The sequence below is a fragment of the Denticeps clupeoides genome, chromosome 13, assembly GCF_900700375.1.
Source record: "Denticeps clupeoides chromosome 13, fDenClu1.1, whole genome shotgun sequence".
Taxonomy (NCBI): Eukaryota; Metazoa; Chordata; class Actinopteri; order Clupeiformes; family Denticipitidae; genus Denticeps; species Denticeps clupeoides.
The window spans coordinates 10,911,753-10,935,146 of record NC_041719.1 but is presented as its reverse complement, the minus strand read 5'-3'; the positions used below and the strand labels follow the sequence as shown (position 1 = coordinate 10,935,146).

Genomic DNA, 23,394 nt, shown 5'->3' with positions numbered 1-23,394 from the left:
CCGATGGCGCTGTGATCCGTGTTTAAATCCATCCTGCAGAACACCCTATAAAAGCACACGGGAGGCAGAGCAGAGGTGCCACATAAAAACTGCATGTCAACAAGACAACATGGCTCAAGCCACCATCCCACAAATCAGCCCTTCGGGCGTATCTCAAAACCAGATGCCTGAGAGTGGGCTGCCGCTCAGCAGACGACCAGGCCCGGGTTCAACCAGAGGCTCAAATGAAATATAAGACAGAGAGACTGAGAGAGGGAGGGAGGTACAGAAAGAGCCCAAAGATGTGGGGATTTTTCTTTGGTCAAAACACTCAAGGATAAGACATCAGCACTGCCAGAGGTTATTAAACTGAACAGGCACTCAGCACAAACGGGAACATGACCTCAGAGCATTTATCCGAGACGTCAGAAGAAATCGAGGGAGAAGGTGCCGACAAGCTGCAAAGAAAGGGCGATGCAAGACCCCTGGACTGGGTACCGGGAAGAATGGGGGGGGGGTCCTTTTGGTGACGAAGTGCCACCGGACTCCTGATAAACGATTTCGAGTGCCGTGACCTCATCACTGGCCACCAGCCCAAAGCTACAAAATCTGCAACGATGCCCCTATTCACACACACAGGTCCATAAATCCAGCCCGCCGCAGGGTACTGAGGAGAGCCGAGCCCAACCTACACCAATCCAGGTGTGTAGACCACCCTGCACTCACACACTCACACACACACACACACACACACACACACAGAAACAGACTTTCTCTATCTGTATTGTCCTGCGGGCGTTTTTGCACTGGGACTTGCCTGTGCAGTGCCACACATGTCTGCCCTGTAATTAAACACTAAGTGTAGGTCATGCCTGCCTCAGCCTTTGCACGAGTGTGTGTGTGTTCGTAACAAAGGGTGTGAGAAAGAGACTGAGGGTCAGCGTGAATTCCTCAGAAAGAGGTGTGTATGAATGAGCCTGTTTATGCCAGAGCTTGCTCTAATAACCCTGTGTCAGTCTTATCAGACCACAGCGGTGACCCCGAACGGCCTTCACAAACACACACACACACACACACACACACACACACACACACAACTCCCCCCGTTTCACAGTTACAACAAACAAGAGTCCAGCTGCAATGGCTGCAGAAACGTTCCCCTGGCTGAGCAGGACCATTCCTTAACACTCCATCATCAGCAGACACCAGATGCCCTTTCAGTCCCAACGTCCCGTGCTTATTATACATTATGTGGGTGCCTGTAGGTAATCAATGTGCAATATACACATTATAGACATTCAAGCACCTCCGTGTAACAAGACTTTTCTCTGCCTAAACACAACCAGAGTTTTAAAGTTCACTTAAGAATCCAATCACACAAATTTCTAGCTTTTGTAAATAAACTTTTCTTGTGGGGACCAGAAAAATCTGTCCCATCATTCCTTAAAAAAATGGCCTGTTTCCCACATTATGATATGAACACATGCATGTATGCACGCACGCGCGCACACACACACACACACACACACACACACACACGCACACGCACGGCCTTGAAAAGCTTCGAGAATAACAGCCCCTTGCTGCTCCGCTGACGTCTGGAGACGGCGGCCCTATTTTTGCCGTGCGAGGGAGGAACCGTGTTTCTTCCTGTTGTCACAGGGCAGGGCCGGAGCTGAGAGCCTGATTGACAGCTGGAGCCCGTGGAAATGAGCCCTCAGGGGGCTGCCGAACGGTGAGAACGGACAGTGGGACACAAACACCCACGGCTGCTCCCCGCCATGCGTCACCACACCCCTCTGTTTCTATGGTTTCCAGCTGCGCGTGGGTTTCTGGGGAGGTGTGTCGGGCCGGCGCTGAGAGATTTATGGGGGAGAGGCGAGTCTGCAGTAGGCCGCCAGACCGTTTGGGTGGGTGTGGGGATTGGTGCAGGATGGAGCGCTGCTCCAGCTGTTTAACGGACGGAAGCCGTTTCCTCCGCCCCTGTCGGGGAGCGACATAAACATCTTTCTGTCACACGGCCGACATGTGCTTTTACCATCAGAGCCACGGGGAGCCCTGTGTGGGGCGGGAACATGTGTGAGGGAGCAGGAGAGGGGACAAGGGAGAGTGATGTAAAGGGCTGTGAGGGAAGGAGACTTGGCCACAGATGAAAGCGGACCTGCAACGGGACTGGACGTCTCCCACCGCACGGCTGATGGCAGAAATTGGAACCAAATCTGTTTCTAATGAGTCCCTGTCTTTGGAACCCCCCCAAAAAAAAAAAATTCTCTGAAGAGATCCGGATGAGTTATCTTCCGTTTAGCATCAGGTTATTTCCACTGTCTAACTGATGTTCTTGTGACAGGCTTTTAAAACAGACAGAGACCAGTCATTGTTGTTATGAATATACGTACTTAATGGTTTTATTTTGCCTTAAATGATCCCTCCTACAATAGCAATATATTTTTAAAAAATAATAATATTCCTGCTAGTCTGAAGGAACAAGTCTGTCAGTACTGTATTAGGTATACGTAATAACTGAATAATAATGGTTCTGAAGATCTGAAGTCGCTGTTGTTATTTCTATATTTTGGATGGTTTGACTCTCAATTGATATCTTAAAGCACCAGGAAAGATTAGTGGTGACATGGAGTTTTTACTGGTGTATATGAAGTAATTTACATGCTTCGGTGGAGCTTGTGAAAGTCCTTTTTAAAAGTTTTTATTTGAAGTGAAGTGATTGTCACATGTGATACACAGCAGCACTGCACCCGGTGCACACACAGTGAAATTTGTCCTCTGCATTTAACCCATCACCCTGAGTGAGCAGTGGGCAGCCATGACAGGCGCCCGGGGAGCAGTGTGTGGGGACGGTGCTTTGCTCAGTGGCACCTTGGTGGCACTTTGGCGGATCGGGATTCTAAACGGCAACCTTCTGATTACGGGGCCGCTTCCTTAAACCGCTAAGCCACCACTGCCCCAATTTTATGAGCGGTGCTTACTTCAAATTGCATTGGTCATCCATGTTTAAACTGGTTGATAACGCACAATACAGAGTAAATTAGTAGTATACAGAGTAAATTAGTAGTATAATGATTCGTATCATAATCAGAGCAGCCTATGCATTTAAAGGCGGCCTGTCTCACAGGCTATAGCGCCTGCCCCACGCCCAGTTTAAACACTGAGCCACGCTAATACAGTATCCATCACCAGCGAGGCCAGAGGAAGCGAGGGAGTATTTGCGAACCTTTTTTTAGGGGAAGGAAGGAAAGAGGGGATGAAAGGAGCGTGGGAAGCCCACAAACGAAAGGGTGAGAACCGGACTGGAAAGCACACCTCCTGACCGCAGACCACAGGGAGCAAACCCCTCATGATCTAGGAGCGGACAAAATCCATCAGTCCAAAAAAAAAAAAAAAAAAAAAAACAAGACTATCAAAACTGACTGTCCACAAGAGATTAGTCCTAAACTCGCACAGTATAAAGAGTTGATAAAGCACATGTCATATTGACAGGAGGGGGCTTAAATAGGAAGTAGGATGTGTGAGAGCTGTTGGTCATCCCAACGGGCTCCTCCCTTCTTACGTTTTGTTCAGAAAAACATCATTAAAACATCATTAACTCCTGGGGTTCTCTTACGGGGAAACTCATATATATATATATATATAGAGAGTTTCCCCGTATATATATAGAGTGTTCTATTTGTTCTAAACCCTTCTCAGCCTTATGATGCAACATTTTGGAACCACCAACAAAAGTGTCACAATGGTGCAAAAATAAAAAAAAATTTTGGTGATTTGAAGAGGAGAAGTCATCTTCAAGAACACAGTCAGTGAGGAGGACATCTAAAATCTGCGTACAGACACATTTTTCAAACTACGTTTACCGGCAGTGTGGTGGTAGTAGCCTAGTGGGGTAACACACTCGCCCCACTCGCCCCACTTTCTACCATTGCATCCCTGAACAAGAGTGTCTCCAGGGGGACTGTCCCTGTCACTACTGACTGTAAGTCCAGGGGGACTGTCCCTGATTGTAAGTCGCTTTGGATAAGGGCGTCTGGTAAATGACATAAATGTAAATGTAGTCAGGTTCCCTTCAGTGGTAAAACGGCTCCTGACCAGGGTCCACTGGGCTCAGTCCAGGTAGGTTACGGTAAAGTGGAGTGCAGAACGGTGCGGTATCACTGGCATTTTTTGGGTAAACTGCTAGTGCCACCCCAAAAAAAAAAAAAAAAAAAGAGTTTGCCACAAAGCTTGAGTGGAAATAAATTAGAAAAAGTTGCGCTGTAAGACCGTTTGGACGGACCCCAAATGACCGCAACGAGCTGGAAAAAGATAATCACTGCGGCAGTTTACGCAGTAATTTTCCGACATAAAACACACCCTGAGAACGCGCGGTAACAACAGTCCCTCTGTCACAAGGCTGGCGGAGGCGGGGACGGCAGCCGCTGGCGTTCAGCTGCCCTCGCTGAATGGAGCCTGTTAGGTAAAGGAAAGCAGCGCCCATTCGGCCGCCTCCTGACGCGCCTGCAGTCGCACATTAACGGCGGGCCGCGCTCCAGCGCAGGAACGGAGCCATGCAGCTGTTCTGGCACACGGTTCCCCTCGCGCTTAACACGCTTCTCTCTCTCTCTCTCACACACACACACACACACACACACACACACACTGAACTTGGTCCACAGATGGAGCGCAGTAGCGGCAGGCCTGAACGCAGCCCTGCACGTACGCCCACAGCCGCCCACCTCAAACACGCCGCAACCAGAGCAGAACTATGCCGGCTTGCGAGTAGGGGCAAATCACGCTCGACTCCAGACTCACCCCCACACTCAGCCCGAGGGGGAGCGTTTGCCTTTGTCAGGGGGAAGTGCACCAGTTAGCCTTCCCGAGCAGGCAGACAGGTGAGGAGCAGGTCACACTCACACACACACACACACACACACACCTGCGGGACCAGTAAACCTCACAGCCCGGGGCTTTAACCACCTGACCCGGAGGTCAACTCCCAGCCTGCCGCCAGCCCTCTCCTGAAATCAATACAGCTCTCCCCAGAGGGGAAGGTAAAGGAGGAGTGGGAGAAAAGAGAGAGTGCTGAGGAAGGTGCTCTCAGCGATCCCCTTTTGGAAACTCCACCCTCTCTCCGCTCTGATTAGGAATCTTCTCCTGTTCGGTCTTGCAAGGTGGGCAGCGCACGTTTCCACTATCTGCCAGGCCCTGCCAGAACATCTGTGCAGAGATAAATCTGAGGGGAGGTGAAAAGCACCCCGAATTCGGACCTCGCCGTCTTCGGTCCAACGAAGTGTGAAGTCAGAGAGCAGCGGGCCGCGTTCAGAAAGAGCTCAAACTCACCGCATACTCTAAATTGCCTGGTCTACCATGAGCCAATCAAAAGCTGGGGATTCAGCCGCAGTCATGAGTAGTTTGAGTGAGTAGGTTGAGTAAACATCTTGTAACACTGTTAACTGTAATTAAGAAAGATTTTTACCCACCATTGAGGACATGTTTTTTTTAAAGGTAAGGTTTACAATCAGTACATATGACAGGAAAAAGTACTGAACAAGATCAGGGCTCTAGAGTGTCACCTAATTTCTCAATGGTGCGCCCAGTCCTTAGGGGGAAAACTCTGAATGCCCATAACATATTCTAAGCCAATCAGAGATCATGAAGGACGGGGTTCGCCTATGATTGGCCGTGCCTCAGATATTCCTGGCAGTCGGACAGAGAGGGGTGAGTGGCCTGGACCAGTCAGATGGAGTGGTTGTAGCCACAGATTAGAGCAGGGGCATCAAACTCGAGCTTGGGTGCCTCCTGTTCGGTCTTGCGGGGGTGGGGGATAGCACACCACGTTTCCACAATCTGCCAGGCGAGGTGAAAAGCACCCCGAATTCGGACCTCGCCGTCTTCGGTCCAACGAAGTGTGAAGTCAGAGAGCAGCGGGCCGCGTTCAGAAAGAGCTCAAACTCACCGCATTCACTAAATTGCCAGGCATATCATGAGCCAATCAAAAGCTGGGGATTCAGCCGCAGTCATGAGTAGTTTCCATAAAGTAGTTTGAGTGACAGCCCGGCGGTCAGGCAGCACTTCGCCGAGTTCATCACACCCCGCAGAAATCCCCCATAAGACACGTGCAGCTCCCCTTTCCCACTTCCGTACAGAGTACCTCGCAGGAATGTTGATCGGCACAAGCCTGGACCAGATGCCCTTTTTGGTGCCAATGCAAGGGAGGGTTCGGAAATTTGGGTTTCCCCAAAAAAAAAAAAAAAAAAAAAAAAAAAAAAACATTCTATCATCCGGCGTCTGCACTTAAGCATGCAACCCCACCTTCTTGGCCGGAACCGGCCTCATAATTAATATTCCCTCTCAGTGGGATTAGCTGGAAAATCAGAATTTGTTCATGGGCTACCATAAATCCTGCTGCAGCGGGTCGGACAGGGCGCGGCCGCTGGTAGGGTGGTCTCAGCGAGCTGCAGCAGACGTTCTCTCATTGCACTTCAAACGCAGCGCGAGCGCGCCGAGCACAATGCCAACCCTCGCAGAAAAAAAAAAAAAAAAAAAGACACAAGACCAGGCAGGGCTGAGGAATTCCTGCCTGCGTTGTTTCCAAAAAAATGAATAAATAATAAAGAGGAGTCCTGGCTCTGCTTCTGACAGGCGGCTGCCTCCCTCCGTCTATCTCTTTTCCCTCCCTCCCTACTGTCTTCCTCCCCCGAGGGGATGCATGAGCACTCGACCCAGGGGAAGAGGAGGTGAAGCAAGCTCCTCGATCAGGGTCTGGCGGCCGAGATGTCAGTGCTGGGCGCTGCCCGGACGTCTGGGAGCTGCTGAGTTTCACACAAACAGCTCAACAAGAAACACTGGCCAAATTAGATGTTTCAAATTAGACAAAATCATTCTTAACATTACAGTTTATTAACATTATAAAATATGGTGCGATAAACCATTTTTTTAACAGCAATTGAAAAACTCAGGCTTTTTGGATTTGGCAACAGGAATCGTGGTGACAATTTAAATATCCTTTAACATTGTTAATGGCTGTAATTAAGAAAACATTTTACCTACCATTGAGGGCGTGATTTTTTTAAAGGTAAGGTTTACAATCAGTACATATGACCGGAAAAAGTACTGAACAAGATCAGGGCTCTAGAGTGTCACCTAATTTCTCAATGGTGCGCCCAGTCCTTAGGGGGAAAAAACTCTGAATGCCCATAACATATTCTAAGCCAATCAGAGACCATGACGGACGGGGTTCGCCTATGATTGGCCGTGCCTCAGATATTCCTGAAAGTGTGCGTGTGGCAGTCAGACAGAGAGGGGAGAGTAGCCTGGACCAGTCAGATGGAGTGGATGCAACCACAGAGCAGGGGCATCAAACTCGAGCCTGGGTGCCACATCTGGCAAGATCACTCTATATAGATCTATTATTATGAAGTGCTGATAACACACAAACAATATGAAGTGCTGATAACACACAAACTACAGATCCCTTAATGCAGTGCTTCAGTTGCCTTGCTGAATGCACTCTTTAAACTGAAGCTGAATCTGTACAGGAGCAGTTTTCACATCTACGGCAAATGTGATGTGAAGCAGCCCGTAATTCTTTTTTCATGCTTCAGCCACCAAACCACCATTGGTTTGTCAATGAAGTGTGCACTGCATTATGGGATATGTAGTTTGTGCGTCATACTGACGAGCCATAAAAATATATCTATATAAAGTGCACTTGGTGATATTCCTGGGCCAGACAAGTACTTCTTTTTAAAAGCCTGAACCAGACATTATTGTGGAGGCGGCTGCCAACCAACATGACTGTACTAACAGGTTTCGCATGTGTTACTAGTCATTTTGAATATCAGTTTTCATAGTCATTTATCTTGTTTTAATTTCAGCTCAGTGAAGCACTTTAAGCACCAACACATTTTCAGTAAGTTACCTTTTCTTGTCGAAATGTGCTTCAAATAAAGAACTTTATGTTAACAAGATTGTTAGTTAATCATTTACAAGTCAATATGCACAATTATTTAAAAAGAAAGAAAAAAAATGAACCTGTAAAACTGTCTGTTTTATTTTCATGCACCCAAAATTTGATGCACCCAACTCTGTGTTATTGCACCTAAGAAAAAAGTTATGTATACCAGTGCAAAAAGATAGTCTAGAGCCCTGTAAACTGTTGATGGGACGGGTTCCGGCAGCGGATATGGAAAGTGTTATTAGTTAACTACACTCCTGCACGCCCTCTCAGATCTGCAAATGAAATGAGACTAAAAATAAAATAAAACCCCTCTTCAAGGGGTCTCCGATCCCAATCGAATCTATTCTCCTTTGTTGTCCCTGGCTGGTGGAATGACTTGCCCTGCTCCATTCGACTAGCCGAGACTACCACCACCTCACTTGTTTAAAAGGTATTTCAAAAAGAGTCTAATACGCACACACACACACACGTCTGTGTGTGTCTAGCATCTAACAATTTCCTAACATATTCTATTCTTGACAAGTTAGGCCTTATCAGGGCTCTTGTCAGTTTTGTAACTGACAAGCTATGGAATTGCTGGTGTAAGTCGCTTTGGATAAAAGCGTCCGTCAAGTAAAGTAAAGTAAAGTAGCGTGTGAGTGAGAGTAAAGCTGTGCAATTCACCATTAACTTTTTTTGGTTGGCCCAACTGGGCCAAGTTATAACTGTTTCTAAACTGAAACAACTGCAGGACATTATTTTTGCCCCTGTCTTTAAATGTGATGGTTTGATTTTGAGTGTTTAAACTCGACCCGCGACTGGTGAAATTCCTTAACCTTCAGGGTCACATGGCACAATATCTGAGCCGAGGCAAGGAAATGTTGCTGTTTTTGACTCACACAGAAGTGAGATGTGAATCGAGAAGATTTTTTTTTTATACAGGCGCCCATCAGTACTGCATGTGTGTGTGTTTGGCAGCATCTCTCCTTCATGCTCCCTCAATTATGTTAGAGCACTTAGCAGCCCTCACGCTGCGCATCAGCTATTTCTTTCTGCCTCCTTTGATGGTCTGTTCTCCGCTCACTCACTCTCTAAACATCAATAACCGGTGGCGAGCGCTCTGGAGTGTTTTCTGTGTGCTAGCAACAGGCTGGGCAGCCCTGCAGAGACACACATGTCCAGGCTTGTCATTATTGGCACAGTGGCCACCGGTCGAGAGGTCACCCCCGTTCTTTGTGCTGTCCGCAGTTGGCTGTTTGCTCAGGCGCGTTGTGGCCAACGGCTGAGGAATCCATTGCTGCGCAGAATTTGGAAACCTGCGGAGTGAACAGCAGGGTCCCGCCTCCAACTGTGTCCCCAAAGTAAAGGGCACCTTACCCCTGACTGACCCAAACGAACAGTGTGTGGGCAACACAGGCCCTTTATGTCCCACATGGCGCCATCTCAGCCACCTGCTTTCCTTTGTGACGCACATCCCCATTAGCAAAGATTTGCTTCATTTGTCTACAGAACAAACTGACTGGCTACTGGAGTATGATTACATATGTATTAGAGATGAGGATGGTGGATGAGCATGGTGCGCTTCTTACTTCAATATGATTCAGAAATCACGTACACTTAAACAGACTAGTGCATGTGGCCAGTAGTCAGGATCATGTCATAGAATTTAAAGAAAGAAAATACCATGCCCTTTCTCTGGTGCATAATAGTAAATCACATGATGTGATATCAAAAACATGAACTGTACAGGTCTGTGGATGTCTAAGATGCAGGTACACACCAAAGTTTTTATTTTTTTTACATGTACTGATCTGTGGTCAGAATTCCACTTGCTCTACAGGCTACTTTGCGGACACTTAGGTGACCTGATGAGTGAGACAGAGCCTCCTTGATAACATCAACAGGCCCTCAAAGCTGTCTGAGAGCGTCACTCTTCACTGGTGGGGCAAAAAGAAAAAAAAAGAAGGAGGCAGTTTGCCTAAAGCATAGAACAGAAATGCTCATTAAGGGCAGAGGCCTTGTTAGGTTTCTCCTCATTTCTCGTGTGTGTGTGTGTTTCATACTGAGAGCTCAGGTCTGGGCCTGCCTAGCCTCCACAAATTGCTGCCTTAATAAAACGGCTGTTTAACAGTTACCAAGGCAGTGGACATGACAGGCCTCAAGCAGAGCGCAGCCAGGAGCTCCCACAGAACCCCCACCTCTGCACTACAACCCCCAACACCTCCTCCACAGCGAGCACCAATTAAAGTGTCCGGCCCCAGCCTAAAATAAGAGGATAGAGAGATTCAACAGCACGCACAGCTGTCTGGAATCAGAAATAAACCTTATCAGGAGGTACCCTGACACAAGCTGCTGAAGGTGGTGACATCACACTCAGCCCTGAAAATTTGGCTGAAACAATTCAGTTCAGTGTGGAAAACAACACTCAGATGTGATTCACCATTCAAAAAAGTTTATCAAGTAGACTGTCCAAAACAAATTAAATAAATGCTGGCAGTAGCCTAATGATCGAAAATACATGGCTACAATTGCACATAAATGTATGAAATCTTCAGACACCCCCACTTAACCCACTATCGGGGACTAAAGCAGCAATTAGTGAATGAAAGTTGATATGACTTGTAAGGTTATTAGGTACATTTAACTTTTTAAATATACAGCTCATGAACAGATGTTTTCTAAATGGGCTGTTACAGGAAAAAATGGAAGTAACATAATAAATATAAGTAATGAAATGAACATAAAATTGAGCGGAAATGCAAGAACCCAACATGGTGTAACTTCAACATGCTACGCTTTTCCATAACAGTACTGACATCTAGTGGGCAAAGTGACATCAAACGCTGCATTAATGTCCAGGCAATTAAAAATGGTTCAGGGATTATAATTTGCCAAAATACTGATTAAGGAGGATTAAACTCAACCTATAAGGTTATTTACTCAGAATGCACTAAACTCTAAACATTAGTCATTAAAAATGTAGATTTCACATGAAACAGTACAAACTTAATGCTTTATGTATCTAAAACAAATATACTAACCACTCAGTCAGAAATTGTATTTCTTTTTGAAGTTGCTTTGTAAATTAAGACATTTATATCTATATTATATTAAGCTATATATATCTTAAATTATGAAGCAACTTCAAAAAGAAAATGAAGTTTCTGGCTGAGTGGTTCGTTTTTGTTCTCTTGGCAGGAGTTTGTTTTAGACCCCTATGATGCAAGCGAGTTGAACTACAGCAGACTTACTGAGGTCCTCCGCCAGCTGAACTCTGCGCCCTGTGATCAGCTGCGTCTTTCTCTCATTGTCCTCTCCAAAATCTTCCAGAACCTCCTTCACGTTCTTCTCCAGACGCCGAACTGCATCACACAGACACACACACAGACAGAGGAAATGATGCTATCGGTATTCCTAAATGGTTCCAGTCAGTGGCGGCTACAGCACATGTGTCTGATCTCAGTGTGCAGTCTGCCAGCACCACAGCAAACACTGCAGTGAGACGCTGCGTGTCTACATGATGTTGAGGTGCCGCAGTGACGTACCTTCTGTGTTGGTGAGCTGCTGTCTAAGTGTGTTTGCAGTGATTCCCAGCATGCGCTGAATCCTCCAGAACAGCACAACGTCATTACACTCCAACTGCAGGACAAACACGTGCACTTAAGCGCACTGCAATCTGCGACTGGAACTCAACCAACAGGAACAGGTAGACCGTCTACCTCGGAATCCACAAAGTGCCTCTGGTAGTAGTAGAAGCCTCGGCGGCAGAGGTTACAGTGGAACAAAGCCTTTTGAAGGAAGTGTCTCCGGTACAGCTGGTGCCAAGTGTCCTTGATCTGCGACAGGAGTTGAGGAACAGCACATGAGAGCCAGGTACCCAGGCACCATACTGCAGAAAGATTGGTAGTGTAATAGTTGTAAAGTTAATAGGTCCTACCAGGACAGGGTCCACCTCAACTCCACGTGCCTCCAGGTTTTTACGGACTGTGGTGACCTCGTCATTGGCTAGGTAGGCGGTGTGGTCCTCATGAAGCTTAAGCAGCCGTTCAAGCTCGTTTTTGGTTTCATTTCGAACATGCTGTAAGAAGCAAGACACCAGATATGTCACAGTTGGAAAAAAAGAAAATAACATAATACAACAACGTAATATAAATTACAGCTTTACATGATTTATAGTATTCCACACCTGATCTGGAGATCGGTTCGTCCAGCTCGTCCACCGCTGCTTCCAGTCTGGACCCACCATGTCATGAATAACGGACTCAGCTGACAGAGGACAAAGTCAATCATAAGGAATTTGATTGCAGAACTGAAATGATACCATCACACCACCAAAGGTGTAGGGTGAATCTCCTATTCATGAGCAGTAGCCTAGTGGGAAAAAGACTTGCCTGTGTCAGAAGACACAAAGTCACAGGTTTAAAACTCACTAACTAGAATTGTGTCCCTGAGCAAGACACTTAACCCTGAGTGTCTCCAGGGGGGACTGTCCCTGTAACTACAGATTGTAAGCCTCTCTGGATAAAGGCGTGTGAAAAATGCTGTAAATGTAAATGACAGCCTTACTGTCTTTGAGTCGAGATTGCAGAGTCTCTTCCATGAACTGGATGGCAGCGTCCCATTGGGGCTTGTCTGTGATGGAGCGGTCCTCCAGGGCATTGTGCTGAATTACCCTCTGCAGCAACACAAAGAAAGGTTTCAACCTACACATTCATGCACCCATATTCATTATCCTCAATTTGGCATGCACAAGTGTAGCCCAAGCTACAATGGTTGAATGGTACCAAAAAAATGCCAAAACTATCTGTGTGACTACTTAACATTCCTAAATAAGAACTTGACAAGCAATTTTTCCTGAAATATTAAATTCAAAGTTCAATTCAAAACACTTGATTGAAAGGTCCTGTCCTGTCTCTGTTATCAGAACTATCCCATATCCCAAAATAAAAATGACACTGCTTTAAAAAAAAAACACTAAATGTTATGTAATGATAAGATCAGGAGACACCAGCAAGAAGCTCTATACCAGGCTGTCCATAGCACGCTCATTCCACTTGTGACGTTTGATGCTCTCCTCCTTAACGGCCTCCTTCAACTTATCAAAGATGTCATCCTGGTCCTTCCCTTTGTACTCTGCCATGAACCGTGCAAATTCTTCCTGCAATGTCTCCCAGGCAACCTGTGACGTGTGAACAAGGCAATACAGACAACGTATGAATCAGAAAGTCTTGCATGGTCACTTTGTTGAAGAAAGATTGCAGAAATTAAACAGTGCTGCAGTAAACTACCTCCAGAGCTTTGTGGGGCAACTGCTTATCAGTCCACTGCTTGAGCTTAATGTCCACAGTCGTGTTAAAGGTTCCTGAGTCCATAGTCTGGGCTGCGGGGAGATAGATGTTCTCAATGACGTGAGTGGAGACTCTCTCCCACAGCTTCTTCTGCAGAATGGACTCCCTGCAGGTCAGGAGGTCAAAAGAAAGAAAAAATATTTAGTTTAGCTAATTATGCCACCAGCTCAGGTGGTATTCACCCTGTTTGACCTTTTGTGTCCCAAGACACAATTCAGAGGAGTCACAGGAGCTACAACCGTCTGATCCTCTAGAAGATCGTTCAATCTAGTGAGGAAAAGGCTGCTTCACATAATTAAGATGGATATTAAAACTCGGATGATATACATAGAGGGACTGCTGGGACCGGGAGCACCACGACAATCGGACCAACTCCCAGAGGCAGCGAAAGGAGGGCCGTGCTCATTTATCACAAGCGCTCGCTCATATTTCAGTTTCCTCGTCGCTTTGTTCTGCCTCCGTGTATCAATACGCGAATCTCCAATACCACCAACTACCGCGGGCCGCCGGAGCCTCCCCACCATTCATCACGCCATTGATCGCGAGCCTGATGGAGCTCGCTGGGGCTCCGGCTCGCTTCTCGCCTAGTCTATTTCGGCTGGTAGCGCGCCGCTGGCCCTGCCGAGAGTGGTCGGAGCAGCCTTACGGGCGCAGAGCGAGGGAGAGGCGGTGGATTAATTGGTTGGTGCAACTCAGGGGGAAGGGGGCTGAAAGACGCAGGGTAACGACTGTGATGAATGTGCTCCTATACTGTGCTCAGTACTTGCCAATGTTTTGGAGTGACCTGACTCATGCTTATCACTTCATCCAAGATTTCATTCTTCGCCTTTTCAAAGAGTTCGTTCTGGAGAAGAGAAGCACACACGGGTAAGCGAAACGCACACTGGCACATGCTAAAAATGAAAATGTAAAAAAATCAATCAGGAGCCCAGTCTTACCCGATCCAGTTCGCGCAAGCGTGGGTAGTTGTTCTTCCATTCCGTCTCCAAGTTAAAACGAGAAGCTGTTGGGAAGGAAGCGAAGTGGTGAGAAAGAGGGACACTTCAAGAGCCTCATAACTTTCTACCATCCCTCCCAGTCTGTGTTTCTCTCACTCTCTCTCCATGCCATGGCTTTAAAAACCCTCTTGGGAGACCCCAGAGTTGGCGCCACGGCCTGGATCGATGTGGCGAGAGTGGAGTGTGCGGATTTGATGAACGCCTCTCCGGGCTTTGCGACACTCCCCTCACATGGGGGGGCCTGCAGTCTGGCCCCATGCGCTCGCACAGGCAAACTGACGCTAATTGCTCCGGTTATTGGTCCAGACTTGGCACAGTGCTGCGGATCAATATCCCACACAATGGGATAAGGAGCATTTGCCGCCTGGTCATAAATCTGCACTGATGTAGTTAACGGAGCGGAAGCTCGGAAGTGTGGGTAATTGGTGGTGGGGGACGGCGCACCGTGCGTCAGGTGCACTCTCACAGCGGCGAGTCCAGAGTTGTGGGTTAAGCATGAGATGAGTGCATCAATAGTTAAAGCGGAGAGTTCCATACGGGAAGCCACTTTCAATCACTCAGGTACACGGAGCTGATCACACAAACATGAGAATGAACACATGAACTGAATTCGTTCTGGATTCGACCGCATGTACCTTAAATCACATGAAAAAGAACTAGTCATCCCTGGCATAGATGGTAGGAGGCCAAGGGAAAAGAGGAGAGAACTTGGAATATTGAGTGGATAGAAAAGAAACAGGCAAAAACCTAAGATTACGTTGTCCAAAGTATAAAATCTGGGTGATCTAGATATTATTTTTGCTAATAAAATATCTAAGACACGTATTTCATTTAAGAACAACTGATTAAAAAGAAAATATATTTATGTACAAAATGTACTGAGCTTATTTAGACTGTTTTCACATTTCACACTACAATGTTTCTTGCGGTTTAAAAGCTTGTATCCCCTGACAATGCACATATTAAGCATGTTAATATTCACTTTGAACACGTTCTCTTGATTTTAATGTTAATTAAATATTAATAGGGTCAGCTTTAAACCTTGCAGGCCAGTGGTTGCTCACACAGAGCATTTAGCAACACACCTTTAAAAGCATCAGCTTGTTGCTCGACTGACTCCCGCACCATCTTCCAGAAGCAGTCAGACACAGCAAGACTCAGGTTCTTAGTGGTCACCTGATGTGCCTTCAGCATACCATCCCTAAAAATGAAAGAAAAAACTAAACTCAACTAAACAGGTGTCAAAATAATAATACTTCATTTCTGGTAAGCAGGAAATAGCCCTATTATTCAGATATTCAATTGTAAATATCACACCTTAACAATCGTGAGCTCTGGAAAAAATCCTCCTCATAATCCTTAATGGAATCAATGCTTTCGTTGCTGCTACCTGCAAATAAAATAAATGCTTACTGACAGCGGAAGTTTCTCACCATAGCATTACAGTTCACTTGTGGAAACAACAGTGATATATTTTACCTTTGCCAGTCACAACAGCAAAGTATCCCAAAGCCTTCATAGGAAAAAGCTTGCCTTCTACAATTTGCTGAATCTACAGCGGATGAAAAAAATAAAATAAATAAATATACAGAGCAAATCCAGAGCAGTTTGGGGATCAGTACATGAATCTGTTAGTAAAATATTGCGCAGTTTTGAAACAGTAGAGGTAAATAGTATTGCATACTAGTCCCAATAGATAAAGTGAGTGCTCCCTCTGCTGGACAAACCACCACTGCTTGCATGCCTCCTATATCAGCTATGGTTTAAATAGAGATAGTCATCTGTTTCTCACTCTGCTGGGACTAGCCAGATTCTTCTCGGCCAGGTCTACTTTGGTAAGGACAAAGATCGTCCTCTTGCCTTGAGGATCCATTTGGCTGACTAGGTCAGTTACAATACTTCGTTCAGCATCCACTGACCCATCTGGAAAAGAAAAAAAACAATGTTTTGTGAACAAATGAAGACACTAGCCAAATTAAATAAATAAATAAATATGAGGAGAATTATGAAGTGATAAGACAACCTACCCTGAATGCACAGGATGATGGCATTAGGGTTCTGCATATAGGCTTTACTGATGCTGAAGATGGTCTCCTTAGTGTCCGCAGCCATGCCAGCGGTCACAGTCTGTTCAAAAACCAACACACCACTTAGTGATTTAGAGAAGAATACTTTTCCCACAATAGTGCAGTTACAGAACAGCAATGTTTGTTCTGACCATTTATACATGCTTTGTGACTAAGATTACATCTGACAGTAAAGTTGACCAACCCAGAAGTCTATGAAAAGCAAAAAAAAGAAAAAAAAAAGAAAATGGAGGTCGTGTTACTCACACTGATGACTCCGGGCAGATCAACCAGCACCATCCTCTGGATTCCCGGGCCTTTGACACTCAGAGAGATTGTCTACAGAAAAGATGTTAAATACACAGTCATTGTCAAGATAAATAGTTTATATACACATATACATGCAAACTGAGGTCTGAAGGCAGGGATGAAATCAGTAAAGTACAAAATCTAATTCTAGATCCTAAGTGGTAACTGTAATAGCAGTGTACTCTGGTACCTCTGGGCTTACAGTCTGACCCTCCTTGACACTCTTCCTCATCCTGATCTCGATCTCGTTCCTGAGGGCCGCCAGCTAGAACAGATGTGTAAAAGAGAGTTATCAGTTATCAACATTTATTCATACTTATCACTTATTATTTGTTACTCACATCTTCTTCTTTGCCAAGATCAAACTCACGGGTGCTGTCCTTAAACATGGCCACATGGTGGGGGCCCTCACTAAGAGTGACCTATGGAAACACAGTAGCTATATGTACAGTATACAAGACATCTGGCAAATCAAAGCTTAAATAAGCGTACAGGAGAATAAAGGCTAGAAACTCATATTTATTAAGCACATACATGACTGACAGAGCATTTACATCAGCAGTAAACATGTTCAACTTTATTAGATGCCTTTATTCAGAGCGACTTACAATCAGTACTTACAGGGACAGTGCCTCTGGAGACACTCAGGGTTAAGTGTCTTGCAGAGGGACACAATGGTAATTAGTGGGGGTTGTAAGTGGGGTTTCAACCTATGTTTTTGTGGTCTTCTGGTTCATAGGCAAGTGTGAACCAGAAGACCACTAAGCGACTACAATTTAGATCTCTGGGTCCACCACTGTTTTCAGGCCGGGCAGTGCAGTTTAACATGTCCCACCAGTAGATATGCCACAAAATATAACAGAACTAATCGGGTCTCTCCAGGTATCAGAATGACCACAAGGACCATGTCTGAAGGTTCCCTGTAGTACACTAGTAGCTAATGGAGTGCATTTGTCATGACTGAGCTCAGTAGGTCCCTGGCCTCTGGCTGTATAAGCTCACCTTCACAGGAGACCGGGTCATCATTTCGCCTGAGCCACGTGGGAAGATCCTGGCCTGGGCAATCATCTCCAGCACGCTGGTCTTCCCAGCACTCTGGTCACCAACCACCACCACCTTTAGAATCATTCAGAGCAAACATTATAGATTTCGACAGCAGTAGAACATTACTTAGAACATTTTTTTTTTAAAAGGTAAATTGGATTTTTTTAGGCTGGGACTGACTCGTGGCAGGTGATCTTGGGTGTTGTAGTTGGAGTCGTAGTCAGAGAGAATGTCCAGTACTTCAGAGTACATGTCAATGAGTGACTTCTGAACAATAAACAGGATGGAGAACAGCAATAATTTCATTATGCTCAAACTAAGTGTGTGTGTGTGTGTGTGTCTGTGTATACACACATATATATATATATATACACACACACATATATATATAAGCTGTCATAAACTTTATTTTTTTAAATGTAAAGAAAAAAGGGACAATCTCCTCACCTTGATCTTCCTCTGATGAATGCCCTTGTCATCCCTTTGCAGCACAACTTTCCTCAGCTCCTTGTTCTCCTTCTCCAGACGTTCCAGCATGCGCTGATACTTCATCTGAAAGAACCATTAACACATGGCAAATTGGCAAATTGTGCGCAATTCGTATGATGACGCTAATGATAAACAAACCCACTGACTTGAGTTCGGACAAGCTCCTCCTGAAGCTGGTCAACTTTCTCTTTATCTGATGACTGTGGACAGACAGAAACATGGTTTTGGGAAGAAGGGCAATACCATGCTGTTGTGGATGAAGGGGTCATCCCAATACCTTTGTGTAAAAAAAAAGAAAAAAAAAAAAAAAAAAAAAAGCAAGCAAAAACTATCCAACCAACACAGCATTAACACAGAGTAGAATCAAGTGAGAGCAAAGAAAACCTCAGATTGTAGCATGGAATTTGTTCTGTCATTCAGTCTTTCATGCTTTTCATAAAATGTGGAACCAAGCAGCCCACAAAAGAGAAGTCAAAAGCCCTGCAAGAGATGGCTGAATTATCAGTCACTACAGAAAGAAGAAGATAATTAGCAGTATTTGATCAAAATAAAGATTTATCACATAGTACCTGCAATGTGCTGCAGAGGTAGACACACATCACAGACAGAGAGAGATTTATGGAACACCAGAGAATGATTGAGGATGAGGGGAAAACAGAGCTTCACACACATGAATGACAGGATGTGAGGTCGTTTGACTTCTGATTCGTAACTCAGAAACACTACATCCATCTACACCCATCTCTAGGCCTTTCCAAAGCTCCTTTGAGGGATCAGACCAGCGTACAAAGGCCTCACAGCCGATTTTCACAAACTCCATGCTGTTGAGCACACTCCATGCAGTGTCTTCCGTTATCCTTATATGTGGTGACCGCACCCAGCTATGGCAAAATATGTTACGTCACTACATAAAGGACTGGCCAGGTGGTTTTTAAGTCATGTGAAGGTTATTCTCTCTGAATTAAGAGCATGCTGCTTGGATGATGTAAGTCATTCAAGAAGGGGGAAGAGATCTGCTGTAGAAGAGATGACTATATATATATATATATATATATATATATATATATATATATGGGGGGGGGTGCTCAGGGATACAATGATAGTATTTGGATTTGAACCTGGGTCTTCTGGTTCACAGGCGAGTGTGTTACCCACTAGGCTAATACCACCCATATATTGGGAGAATATCAGTGATGCTGGCTCACAGAACGTATTTCCTTATGAAATTCTGATTTTGACTGGGAAAGAAATCAATTTATTTCAGATATATACATTTTATAACTAACAATTTTAATTCCAATAATGAATTTGAAAGACAAATTAATAGAATATAATCCACATAAATTTTCAATTTGTCAATTACCTATAATTAATTTTAAATGCCATTTTTATTTAATTAGCAAACATGACATTAACTCGCACTCAAAGGAATGTGCATAAAAATGACATTTCCCATCATAAGTCCCTGCAAATACATCTGTATTTCTTTAAAACCACAATAGTCAGTGGTAAAATGGTGTGCAAACTGTCATTAATGATATTATAAAATGAAATGCCTGAATTAAAACCTAAGGTATTAAAATAAAAAAAAAGCCTAAAAGTGCATGGATGTGAAGATAGATGGGGTGCTGCCGCCTTCTGTGACAGGATGGGGTTAAGCTGGCAGGCCAGTCTGAGGCTATGGTACTGAGGGAGGATGGGAGGTGGGCCTTCACCTTACGCTTGTGCTGTGAGAGGCTGGGGATGGACTCGGGCGCGGGCCGTGTGCTACCGGCCTCTGCCGCCCGCCGGACTTCTTCCTCATGCTGCTGGATCTGCTGCTGAATGAGAATGAGCTCGCCAAGCAAACCCTGCTGGGGGACGTCACAGTGAGAGAGAGGGGGAGACAGTCGTCAAAACAACCACGCCAGCCTCACTGCCTGGTCCAGCCAGGGCTTCCCCCACCATGACTGGCTGGTCCTGAGCTGGGAAGGAAGAGTATTGCCACCAGAGCCAATGAAGACTGCTTCAGAAACTAGCCTTGTCCAAGCCTAAAATTCACAATCCAAGCTATTTTCCATTGGCCATTAAGCAGATGAGGCAACTGATACCAAAACCAGCGTCTCTCAGCTAGTGGCAAACTGACAATTCAAACACAATTTTTACATTTAATAATTTCCATATGTTTTACTGCTTGAAATATCTGCAATTTACATACATAACAGAAGGGATCACAAAGCATGACCCAAAGAAATAAATTCAACAGCGCAGGTCAACTAAAAAACTTCTGAATGGTTTCTATTTTGTGCAAAATACTATTCTGCTAAACAGTTCTGGGAGGAGCAAATGGCAGATCAAGCCTGAGTGGTCTATCAGGGTCTGAGCAATAGGCAGAGGACAAAAAGTAAAAAAAAAAAAAAATGATTTAACTGTAATCATTTTATTTTATTATTTATTTGTTTATTTTTTTAAGAATTGTTAAAAAAAAAAAAAAAAAAAAAAAATTTAGTGCTGTCACTACATACAATGAGTAAATAAAAAGCAAGCGAAAGCAGCTGCTGCATGGCTGATAAATGTGCAGGGGGAACAATCACACATTATTCATAAATACACTTCATGAACATTCATGTTGCCACCAACCAAAGGTCTATGCAACCAGTAATGTTTCTTACCTTACTAATTACTCTAATACAAAATTATATCTTGACCCATGTCCTTATTATAGGCGGGTGGGTGGAGACAGTCATTCATCCAACCACTTTCTACACCCTCTTGTCCAGGTCAGGGCCAGGACCCTTTGACCCCCGACCCTCAATTTTTTTGATTCCACAATTGATGGTGGTGGTGAACACCAGTATATTCTGAAGATCCATGTCAAATGGATCCATGTCAATGGATCCATGACAGGTTTGCCAAGCATCATTAAGTAAAAGAGGAAACTGCATTTATAGCAGGCAAACATGAAGATAACTGGTCTGTCACCCAACGTTCATGTTTTCGCCAAAGGCCGTTGGAAGCAAAATGGAATGTAAGAAAGGAATATAAAGCGGGAATGAAATGAGAAAATGTTGAAAATATGACACGTAAAGATGTTCAATGAACACATATGCAGCACATATACCTACTCTTTCATACACATTGGACTTTCAGCTTCACACAAATGAGAAGACATGGAGCCTTCACAGGGACGCATCGAGCTTCTTGAAAGCGTGTTCTGGAGATGACGAAGTTATCTACAAGTGTACTATGCAAATAAGCAAATCAACAACTAAACAGAAGAGCTATACCCCTTTGCCTAAACTTTGACATGTTGTGTCATATATCACTTTATTTTACCTCAAAACCATTGACATACTCCCAAATCTAACAGGTCATGTATATTACCACTGATGCTAACTGTGATTGGTTGACTGGTTATTTAAACAAACTAATGGACCTATGTGTGTAGCCTGAGTCTGTGTGTATGGTTTTCCCTCCCAGAACAGGGCTACAGTACAGCAATCTTAAAGCAATCCATGCTTCATCAAAGCTGCAAATTGAGGAAAGGCCTGCAAAGTCTACCTGAAGGTAAATCCAGATAAATTAACCACTGGTTTTAAGTGGTAGGAAAGCAACTCATGCTACTGCATATGGGACTCAACAAGGAAGGAAGCGGCCAAACTAGTAGAAGGCAGCAGAGATACTCGCCTTCCTGAACTGCTTATCTCCACCCTCGGCTGCAGAGGACGCCGTTGTCGTGGTCTCCGGCGCTCTGATCGTTGGATCCCCTGATGATTCTGAGAAACAGAACAATCAATTGTTTTATTTCATTCCATTAATAACACGGCACAGCTAATCTACTGAATAACCTAAGGAGAGAAGTGACCTGATGGTAGTCAAAACTCGATTTTGGGACGCCCACACTTCCACACCACGTTCAGCTCAAGTGATAATTAAAAGATGAGGGACAAAATCAAACCAGGAGAGTTTGACAGCCCTACAGTAAAAGCACCAATCTGCCCGATTTACTACACGCCCTGAAGAGGATAAAACGTTTGGAAATTTTGTTGCTGTCTAGTTTTCTCTGGCATTTTCAAATTTAGATTAAAGCACAACACGGTACTTGAAATGTAAAATTCAATGAACATTTTCAATCGTTTTGTATATTTATCTATTAAACTGCATTAAAAAGGAATAATGAATGAAAAAAAAGTAACAATTTAAAAAATGAATTTGTTTCCAAACATTCATACCTCTCAGAGGGCATCTGAAATGACAGCTGAAGTGTTAAAGGAATAGTTCAGCCATTTTTCACCATATACATGATTCATATATTGTTCTCCTTTCTTTTGACAGCACTGTAGCTCCAAACGGCAGCTGTCAGTGTGAACGTACTGAGAACAACCTTTACTCTCGTCAATAACTGCCAAACTATTCCTTCATTACAGAAAAGGAGGAAAAACAAAAATAAGAAACAGAGGATTTTACAAACTGCATATCTACACTCAGGTGCATATAAATACTTCTTCAAAACAGCTCAGACATATTATGATTTTACACTTAATCCAAATTAGTGGGCTTCTTCTCCAGTTATGAGGCATAACACGATGAATCAGGAGATCATCACATGGTGATCACTGACAGTTGTGTCTCATTTGAGGGGTTTTCCTGCTCCTATATGAAACTAGGTGAGAGAGAGTACAGAGCTGGCATCTCTAATCTATATGCACTTGAATTTAGAGCAGAAATTAAGCAGAGGAAAAGGAACAATGGATGGAAAGAAGACTAAGGAATTCTATTGTAGATGAAGCTTTAAGAAAGGAAACACATAAGCAGACATTCAACAGGGTTAAACTGAAAGCAACACATACTATAATGTAGCTGAAATGCAAAATCATTCAGTTGAAGGTTATCATTCCATTTTACACTTACAGCATTGTAAGAGGTCAGCAGTTCTCACCAGAGCAACAGCCAGCAATACATTAAGTTTTTGGTTAATTTTAACTCTTAAATCACTCATTTACATATTTTAATGCATATATGTGCATTTATATGAATCCAAGGAAAAATAAGGTGCAAATAAATAATGCTACCACTACAAGATAAAGACAAGAGACAACTAGATTAGTCCATGTTTTGCCTTGGATCTGGTTCTAAAAGGAGGGGTTTAATTATTATTTTTTATTGCAAATTGCATGGTATCAGGATAATGCCGAGGGTGTGCTGCACAACAACGCACAGTTTTCATACAGCACCGGGAAAGGAAGGGGACTGGT

The 23,394-nt window shown here is 44.3% G+C and overlaps 1 protein-coding gene across 4 annotated transcripts in view; it reads right to left on the bottom strand.

Moving 5' to 3' along the window:
- The window catches only part of opa1 (OPA1 mitochondrial dynamin like GTPase), a 32,808-nt gene that overhangs the window by 5,571 nt on the left and 3,843 nt on the right, over window positions 1–23,394 (bottom strand). For 2 of the 4 annotated variants that reach the window (XM_029001101.1, XM_029001102.1), the window contains 24 exons: window positions 21,827–21,915; window positions 19,876–20,010; window positions 18,307–18,360; window positions 18,119–18,223; window positions 17,852–17,938; window positions 17,630–17,743; window positions 16,969–17,049; window positions 16,818–16,892; window positions 16,586–16,657; window positions 16,280–16,379; window positions 16,045–16,175; window positions 15,732–15,804; window positions 15,570–15,642; window positions 15,338–15,453; window positions 14,193–14,257; window positions 14,022–14,098; window positions 13,195–13,360; window positions 12,933–13,085; window positions 12,473–12,581; window positions 12,093–12,172; window positions 11,844–11,984; window positions 11,626–11,742; window positions 11,452–11,545; window positions 11,158–11,268 (listed from right to left, as the gene is read on the bottom strand). In XM_029001101.1, the coding sequence (XP_028856934.1) occupies window positions 11,158–11,268; window positions 11,452–11,545; window positions 11,626–11,742; window positions 11,844–11,984; window positions 12,093–12,172; window positions 12,473–12,581; window positions 12,933–13,085; window positions 13,195–13,360; window positions 14,022–14,098; window positions 14,193–14,257; window positions 15,338–15,453; window positions 15,570–15,642; window positions 15,732–15,804; window positions 16,045–16,175; window positions 16,280–16,379; window positions 16,586–16,657; window positions 16,818–16,892; window positions 16,969–17,049; window positions 17,630–17,743; window positions 17,852–17,938; window positions 18,119–18,223; window positions 18,307–18,360; window positions 19,876–20,010; window positions 21,827–21,915 (2,418 nt within the window). The remainder of the gene's footprint in view (window positions 1–11,157; window positions 11,269–11,451; window positions 11,546–11,625; window positions 11,743–11,843; window positions 11,985–12,092; window positions 12,173–12,472; window positions 12,582–12,932; window positions 13,086–13,194; window positions 13,361–14,021; window positions 14,099–14,192; window positions 14,258–15,337; window positions 15,454–15,569; window positions 15,643–15,731; window positions 15,805–16,044; window positions 16,176–16,279; window positions 16,380–16,585; window positions 16,658–16,817; window positions 16,893–16,968; window positions 17,050–17,629; window positions 17,744–17,851; window positions 17,939–18,118; window positions 18,224–18,306; window positions 18,361–19,875; window positions 20,011–21,826; window positions 21,916–23,394) is intronic. The other 2 variants (XM_029001103.1, XM_029001104.1) reach the window with 1 other exon arrangement.